General features: G+C 34.1%; 2 protein-coding genes and 1 long non-coding RNA gene across 4 annotated transcripts; 1 reads left to right on the top strand and 2 right to left on the bottom strand.

The window, feature by feature from the left end:
* Positions 1-400: 400 nt before the first annotated feature.
* Positions 401-1,069, bottom strand: LOC131606590 (protein MALE DISCOVERER 2-like). The gene is made up of 3 exons (XM_058878785.1): positions 979-1,069; positions 852-931; positions 401-739 (listed from the first exon to the last, which is right to left on the bottom strand). Exons 1-3 carry the CDS (start codon positions 1,031-1,033, stop codon positions 554-556), a joined length of 321 nt encoding a protein of 106 aa, XP_058734768.1. The 5' UTR covers positions 1,034-1,069; the 3' UTR covers positions 401-553.
* A 705-nt stretch (positions 1,070-1,774) lies between these two features.
* LOC131606588 (uncharacterized) lies at positions 1,775-5,496 on the bottom strand. Of its 2 annotated transcripts, none has more exons than XM_058878784.1 (5): positions 5,216-5,496; positions 4,802-4,943; positions 4,622-4,692; positions 4,310-4,518; positions 1,775-2,092 (listed from the first exon to the last, which is right to left on the bottom strand). In XM_058878784.1, exons 2-5 carry the CDS (start codon positions 4,910-4,912, stop codon positions 1,920-1,922), a joined length of 564 nt encoding a protein of 187 aa, XP_058734767.1. In that variant the 5' UTR covers positions 4,913-4,943; positions 5,216-5,496; the 3' UTR covers positions 1,775-1,919. The 2 variants fall into 2 exon arrangements, with proteins under 2 accessions (XP_058734767.1, XP_058734766.1); XM_058878783.1 differs by having other exon boundaries at positions 4,310-4,541; positions 4,624-4,692.
* Positions 5,497-6,038: 542 nt separating this feature from the next.
* Positions 6,039-6,735, top strand: LOC131606587 (uncharacterized). The gene is made up of 3 exons (XR_009284897.1): positions 6,039-6,126; positions 6,272-6,382; positions 6,474-6,735. It is a non-coding gene; the product is annotated as an uncharacterized LOC131606587 (long non-coding RNA).
* The last annotated feature ends 1,342 nt before the right edge of the window (positions 6,736-8,077 follow it).

Raw genomic sequence — 8,077 nt, 5'->3', positions numbered from 1 at the left:
AGTCCACGGTTTTTTGGTATAGACCACGCCTTTTTGACAACCGTGGATTTTTTAAACCACGGTTTATGTAGCTTCATTAAGGCCGCGGTTTATATTTGCCATGATTACAAAACTGTGGCCATATGATAAAGCCACAGTCTCAGTATAACGTTTAACATACAATTTTGGTTCAATATATAGCCACAGTTTGGTTATGACTACAGATTTAAAATCGTGGTTATATGTTATGCATTCTAAACCATTAATGTTGTCACGGTTTATTTCTGTATCGTTACATAAATATGTCAAAAATATATATATATATATATATATATATATATATATATATATATATATATATATATATAAATGTACATGCATTAATAATCAAAAACCAATAATTATTACCAGCTGCATCAAATGATACAAATATCTATTGTTGACAATTGTTTTGAACGAGTTTTAGTAATGTTGAACAAACACAAGTAGGTTCATAACAAATTTCAAACATCTCTTTATGACATTTTTTCAGCCCACCATAATGGAGAAAGCCTTGGAGAAGCTTGCTCTGGTGTTACACATTAACCACTTCTCTTAATTTCGAAGTTATGTCTTTCATTGTTGGCCTTAACTTCGGTTCAGGTTGAATACACCCTTGAATCACCTCACAGATCACGTCGAGTTCGCTGTCTTTGAATGATTGTAAACTTGAATCAATCATATAGCTTATGCTTCTTCTATCATTTAAGTACTCAGAAGCCTAGCAAGTTAACGAGTATCTATGTTAGTTTCGATTTACAATTTGTCATGTTTTGATGTTTAACAGAAACAACGTTTAAGACTAAATCATAAACCATAGTAGCGAAACTCACCCAGTTGACAAGATTTCCTAGTTCTTCAGAATGACGCAATTTCCCAAAAATATCTTTGCAAAGTCCGGTACATGAAATTTCTATTAAAATATCTTTAAAGCATAAGTCTGGTACATTACAGAGTTACCAGAGGATACAACTCTCCAGGACGATTCTGAAATGGAGTGCCACTTAATGCCCATTTGTAGGTAGATTCTAAAGCAAACACTGCTTGAGTGATATTAACGCTTATCTTTTATATAGTGTGCCTGATGTTTGATAAATGTAAGATAAAATGGTCAGTAAAATGAAAGAAAGAAAACTTATCATTTTCAAAACAAAGAAACTGACATCAAGTCAAAATTGACCTCATCCAGTATGATCCGCTGCCATTTTACAGCATGTAGGGCTGGCACAACATTTGATTTATTTTTCTTATGTTTTTCTTGTCTAACAACACTAGGTCCTTCACAATTTCCCATGAACATCATTGGATCGAGAGTTTTCAATTGGTTTCGCAATGTACTAAGAAACATTGAAAAAATAATAAAGAATATGTCAGCTGAAACTACTTCTCCTGGTTATTTTTGTAACTTAAAATTGAAAATATGAGTTATTTCTCCTTGACAAAAGGGCAAAGAAGCTGCAGAACTTACTTTATTCCACCAATTGAAATGATCCGCAGAACCATGGGAGCAGTCTGAACATATTTCATACCTGTAAACAAAGGCACCAGGAAAACAAACTCAAAATTAACAATTAAAGAGAAATAAGCATTTTCGAAATGTAGAATGACGTGTTAACTCTCACACTACAATGAATGCTGCTAGACCCTTTACCTGTGATGAAGAACTCTACAATTACAACTTTTGCAAAAGTAATAGGAATAAGGATTTATCTGTATGAACCTTATCTGTAGGCCTCAACAGTTTCACTCAACATTTCACTCTCATGATCTTTTGTCCTACGGTTAAAGTGTTTTGCTTGTAACATTATCATATGAACAAATTTCTCTAGCTGCTTTTCCCTCTTTTGCCATGTTAACTCTGGCTTTTCCTTTTTACTTAACTTCCTCCCATCTACCTTCACTTAAGTTCCTGTTAAATCAACGGGAAGTGGCTGCTGTGGAACCTGAATCATTGGCGGTTCATTGTTATCTTTGTTCTCTATAACTTCATCAACAACAATACCGTTAGGTTTTCCTGCATTTTCTTCTTCCTCGTAATCACTTTCTTCTTCTATGAATCTACTCAAAGCTAGTCCTACATCAAAACCAGGGGTTAAGTTTTTTTCCAGACATACAATAGAATGAAATCATCAGATAAATCTATAATAATACATGATGCATTAACTCATAAACATTTCAATGTCATCCTATAATAATCAGAATGTTCTACATAAAATAAAAGCAATGAGTTTTCAATATAACTCAATTATTTGTGTATCTAGTAGTATTAACTCTGTAGAAATTTTGGATTGTTCAATGCAATTAAAACCATCTTCTTTATATTGAATTTAAGAGGACATGAACCTTTTTTCTATAGTTCAATTCCATGTTCTTAGTCCATTCTTTTCGCGAATCAACCAAAGTCGAAACAACAACAATTTCAACTCCACTAGACAATGTTCCTTTGAATATAATGCATGCTTCAAAACTATTAACAATATTGTTGAAATCTTCACATGCTGTCTCTAATTCTACTCTATTCAACTTAGGAACACCTACATTAATTCATAACATGAAAAAAGACATTGTTATCAACACAATATTTCATTCACTAAGGTCTATAGTTTGTGTTATTCACTCATATGAACTAGTACTTGTAATAAAAGCCTTTTGCAACTGTCCACTTATGTCTGTGTTCCAAGGTTTAATTATTTTAGCTGCTGGTTTTTTCCAAAGGCAAAGAAGAACTACGACCAAAACGACAATCACTACAATTCCTATGACAATAAGTATATACTTCCACACACTTTCATGTATGTCCATTTTTGGTAGACTTGAGTGGTTCATTAGCACCTACATTATGCAAGAAATTAGAAGAAAATATTTTAACTTATCAATAAGTCATAATTTAGCGATGGAATTCAACTTACGGCGCTGATGGTCGAAATATTTCTCTTCATGCCCTTGCTTGAACCTGCAAAGGAAAACTGAAAATTTAGTGCAAGACAAGCATTGTATAAGGAAAATGTATACACTTTGAGCTTATCAATAGGCCAAAAGTTAATTATCCACACACAGAGGCAGCGAAAAGCATGGTTGTTAAAATCGGGATCTCGATAAATATCGTTAGGGTATAGAAAAAGCGTAAATCATAGGATCGTAACACGGATCGTAAGATCCCAACAAATAGACAAAGTTATAGAAATAACTAGAAAAAATTACTTTAAAATAAAATTCTCATTCATTTAATCATAAATAGCAAATATTTTATGCAAAAAAAACATAATAGAAGGTCATTTAAAACATTGCAAGTCCCAAAACCCTAAATTATGTGTGCACAATAGTCGGGGTTAATTATGGGTCAGTTTATGGGCCGATCCCAATTGTTTAATGACCTGGTCGAAACAGGTCTAAAGCGGGTAAAAACAAATAATGGATCGTTGGGATCTCAAGATCCCACGATTTAAAGATCTTTCTCTAGGAGTTCAAAGCTCCAGCCAAATTAAAGATCTTTGTGCCACTTAAATCGGTGGCCGGTTGCTGGTGCGTAAGATCGTAAGATTTTGGGAGTTAGAGCTAGATCCCGACAACCATGGCGAAAAGACATCGAGGCATTTTAGGAGTGCTACTTTAATCGGAATAATCAATGAATGTGTTTGTCATTAGAAGCAAATAAACGAAACAGATGATGTTGGCCCATTTACTAAATTTGATAGTGATGGTACAACTATTATGGTATTGAAATTAAATGTGACAAATATTTACATGGCAGCACAAGAATGCTGAAATTTGAATGATATCTGCAACTCTGCCAACTGGTTCACACTGGCCAAAGGAAAGATAAACGTGTTAAAGGAAGATTAAGAGTCAGAATCTGAAATATCATTTCATATATTATGAAATTATCAATTAAGATGTGTACTAACCACTGTGGTCGTTTAAATTCAAATAGGTATAAAGAGCATAAATACTTGCAGTAATTCCAAACCAGTTTGGGAGGGAAGTCAAAAAATTATCGACGAGGTTCACTGAGATGTCAAGTTAATTTGCATCATTCAGGCTATGAAAGAATATCAGGAAACTCGCAAAGGGTTCAGCTATAAAGAGGGGGTACTATTGTTGAAAGGAAGGATAAAGATTGGAAATTAGGACAGTAAGTGTGTCCAGAAACTGACAGCATGCAGTTTATACTCAAGTTTCGACTATAATAATCAACCAGTAGCTATTCATTCATTCATGTACTATTGTCTTCCAAAACTCCTAAGTAATGAGATATTTTTATTAAAAAATAGGATCAACAGAATGACTGCACCTGCAAGGTCGGGATGAGTTTGAGTAAGCCTGAGCCAGTCCATTTGACTAGAACAGATCACAACATCTTCAATTGGTAGAAAATAAAGGTTAACCTTTACATTTTCCTTCCCAGACGCACCTATAAACCTCGGCTTCTTGGCAGAAAATACATCATCAAGCTGTGTGTCATTGTATCTCGGGGCCTTAAACAATCCTGGTTTTTTAAATCTATTACCCACCTCAGCAGCTTTGCAAACATAAAGTGACAAATCAAGTAAATCCTCAACAAACTATAAAATAATGAATTGAGTAAGAAGCTATTGAAACTAACTTCGAGGAACCAGCCGAGGTCGGAGATTCATCAGTATAGTCCACAAAAATATCCCGCTTCAACTGCTCTCCCTGCCAAGAATTTATGCATAAACATCAATAAAAAACTCCTCTACCAGAATTAAATGTCAGTTATAAATACTAGAATAAATAAACTAGGGTTGGGAGCCCGAAAACTAACCCTAAGTTCTGAAGGCGTCTTTCTTTTAGCAATAGAAGCACCTTTTAGAGGTACCGATGAAATTCCACGAGAACTCGGAGGCATGGCACTTGGTGTAGCTACTTTCGCCATTCAGCATTCACCACACATGCTCCAGATAGATCTACACAAGTTAAAATCAAATCAACAAAATCGCAATCAGCGAAACTAAAGAACACACTAAAATCTTGAACTGAAATAGTCATGAAATGAAAATTGATGAATAGAAAGAATTGAGAAACGGAATCAAGAGAAACAACGAAGAAATAAAGAAGAGCATGTGAAGTAAAGAAAATGAAAAATACAAACACAAACCAAAACCAGATCTCATAACACACAATTAGATCAAAACCTCCCTCCAAGAGAGGAAAATGAAAATTTTCGGAAGAAGCATACCTGGATTCGTGAGTATGTGAGATTCTTCGAGCTTATTCCATGGCCGCCGTGAGAAACCGAGAGAGAGATTTTTCTGTTATAGTCGTCGTTTTCGCAAGAGAGAGAGAACCGAAGACCATCGTTGTTGTTGTCGCTCGCAAGAGAGATGATGATGAGAACAAAAAGCTACCATGGTTGAGCTTTATTAAGCGCCGCTGATGTTGTTGTTCGTCGCGGAAGAGAGAGCGGAGAGCGTGAGGACGGGAGAGAGAGGCTCCTCCTCTTTTCTTTTCCTTCTAGGTTTTCAGAATCCAAACTTTGAGTTAAGAGAATGTAAGCATATTGTATTTACGTTTTTAAAATTTTCTCCTTTTTTTTAATTAAAAAAAAATTAAAAAAGAAAATAATTAATTAGAGAAGCTAAATAAATTAGAAAAGAAAATAATTAATGAGAGGGAAACAAAAAAAAGAGGGAAATTTTGGAGGGGTATGTGTTTTTGGGCTTGAGTCACATTTTGAAGTGAAAATTATAATGGAAAAGAAAATATTAAAAGATAGAGGGAAACTAAAAAAAAAAGAGGGAACTTTTGGAGGGTTTTTTTTTGGGGTTTTGGCCACAGTTTGAACTGAAAATTATAGGCCTCGGTTTTTTAGTTGCGGTTTAAAATATCTACCGTTATATAACCGTGGCAATTGAAGTACAGGCCACAGTTTTACACTCCAGAATCAATATTCTATAACATACGTCTACGCTTTGATAACCATGGCCAAATCATATATGTGGCCACAGTTTTTGAGCTGTGGAAAATTTTAGCGTGGCCGTAGGCCAAATTTCTAGTAGTGTGATGTATTCCATTCACGATGCAAATTATTGAATGTTGGTTTCTCATCTCCCAATATCCAATCACTGCATCATCAATGATAGTTTGAAGGTTAGTTCTTTCAACTTTTTCTATTTCTTCCTATAAATATGTCATATTTCATCTTCCATTCATCATCCCCTTTGAACCCTTACAATTTTGCTTTATTTTCCTATGGCTGCTGCAACACGCAATTTCGTTTCTGAAATCACACCAGCGAAAGAGTCATGGAATGTTGTTGTTCGAGTTATTCGATTTTGGTTTGTGCCGGACATGAATTCGAAACATAAGTTTTATGCTATGGGAGATGGTTCTAATGGATGAGAAGGTTGTTGTTGCTGTTGTTTGATTTGTAATTTTTTTCTATGAATATTATTATATGTGGTTTTGTTCTGATCTTGATTCGTTATTGTATGTAGGGTTTCAAGATTCAAGCTTCTATTCGTAAGGCTCTGCTGTCTCAATTTGAGAATCAGATTCGTGAGGGTATTGTTTATAATTTACAATATTTTGGGGTTGCCGCTAATACTGGAGGATATAGGACCACGAAACACCTGTTCAAGTTGAATTTCCAGAGGTTGGCCATCTCTGCATGCTTTTATATGAACTGAAATGGGCTAATTATGTTTTTAGTTTCATTAAAAACGTTAATGGAATGTATTACGTTTTTCAGATTTTTGAGTTAGCTACAAAATCACTTTAATCAAAAACTTCAATGGCTTATTTCAAGGCTTATTTCTTTTTTTCTTGATTGAATTTCTTGATGCTTAAATGTGCATTATTCACTTTATTGATAAAAAAATGCTTGCATTCTTTTGGGTATTTCCTGACAAATTCCATAATTGAAGCCATATTATCAACAACAGCGGGATCAATTCTTCAAGCTACACTAAAAAGGATCCTCATGAAATCGAGTTCATTCACGCTTGGTGATTCAAGTCGCATTGGTTTTTCATATGTTAGTTTTTGTGTTGTCTGTTGCTGTAGAATTTTTGTGCATATGCGGTTTCAGAGCGCCTGAAGCAGGCATCTTTCTTTCGTCTCATCCAGCCGTGGAGTTCAAAATTTCATCTGTCATGTCAGCTTGTGCTTCCTACAACATTCGGCTATGGTAGTTTTAAGGAGCTGCGTGGTCTGACCAGTTTCGGTTCTTGGTTAGGGGTTTGGGGGAGTTTTCAGTTGGCATTTAAATGTATTTATGCTTTTGTTATCTTAAATTTGCTGCTTGAGGCGCTTCCTATCGATTGCTTAGGTTTGGTTGCGTTGGATGGTATTCTCATTGGAACGGTAAGGCGAAGGGGCTCTGTCTAAAGTTACTGGTGTGTTTAGGGGATTGGTGGATGTTTGTGGCAATTTATTTCGGTTAGAGCTAGAGGTGGTAATTTAGTAATCAATATCAAATTGTTTAGTTGATTTTATGTTATTTGTAGCAGATAGCACGTCTTCTACCAGTTTAGTTGGCAGACTGTAATTTCTAACAAATAAATAACACATCTTCTGCCATTTTCTATGATTACATTTTTTTTCATACTTTCGAAATTACATTAAATTATATTTTATGAAAATTATTCAACTTCTAGAAATATATAGCTACTACAACTTTTCATTTAAGAATCTTTCTGTTTCTACAAACCATCAAAAATTTGTATTTAGTCATATTAAATATTCAAAATCACAATTGTATTAGTTTTTTAGAGAAATTGTATCTCTTGCTGAAAAATTCATGAAAGTTTTTATATAATCAAACTTAGCACTTAACCATGTGATGTTTTTTTATTCATTTCAAACTATTAAGACTTCAATTTGAATGGTAGAACCAATTTATTCCTTTCCTTCTATTCTGGTAACTAAAAATATTATTCAAAATTTGCTTACCCTTAAATTGCAAATGGTATAATCAATCACTTTATATCTACGAACAAATCGGCATACCAAATAATGAATAATAAGATTTCAAATTTTTAATATGCATTAATTAAATAACAACGATTAATTAATACATATACAAATAATGAATAATAAG

This window comes from Vicia villosa, linkage group LG5 (genome assembly GCF_029867415.1).
Source record: "Vicia villosa cultivar HV-30 ecotype Madison, WI linkage group LG5, Vvil1.0, whole genome shotgun sequence".
Lineage (NCBI taxonomy): Eukaryota > Viridiplantae > Streptophyta > Magnoliopsida > Fabales > Fabaceae > Vicia > Vicia villosa.
This window is presented reverse-complemented; position numbering and strand designations above follow the sequence as displayed.

Bases quoted from the DNA above. Each gene is read 5' to 3' on its own strand.
- LOC131606588 (XM_058878783.1), bottom strand. From the start codon at position 4,912: ATGGCGAAAGTAGCTACACCAAGTGCCATGCCTCCGAGTTCTCGTGGA. The intron at 4,693-4,801 runs GTTAGTTTTCGG...AATTCTTGGCAG, and splicing joins AGACGCCTTCAGAACTTAGG to GGAGAGCAGTTGAAGCGGGA. The intron at 2,093-4,309 runs GTGCAGTCATTC...GTTTTGATGTAG, and splicing joins AACTCATCCCGACCTTGCAG to GACTAGCTTTGAGTAGATTC.
- LOC131606590 (XM_058878785.1), bottom strand. From the start codon at position 1,033: ATGGGCATTAAGTGGCACTCCATTTCAGAATCGTCCTGGAGAGTTGTA. The intron at 932-978 runs GTAACTCTGTAA...ATATTTTAATAG, and splicing joins CTGGAGAGTTGTATCCTCTG to AAATTTCATGTACCGGACTT. The intron at 740-851 runs GTGAGTTTCGCT...TTAACTTGCTAG, and splicing joins TAGGAAATCTTGTCAACTGG to GCTTCTGAGTACTTAAATGA.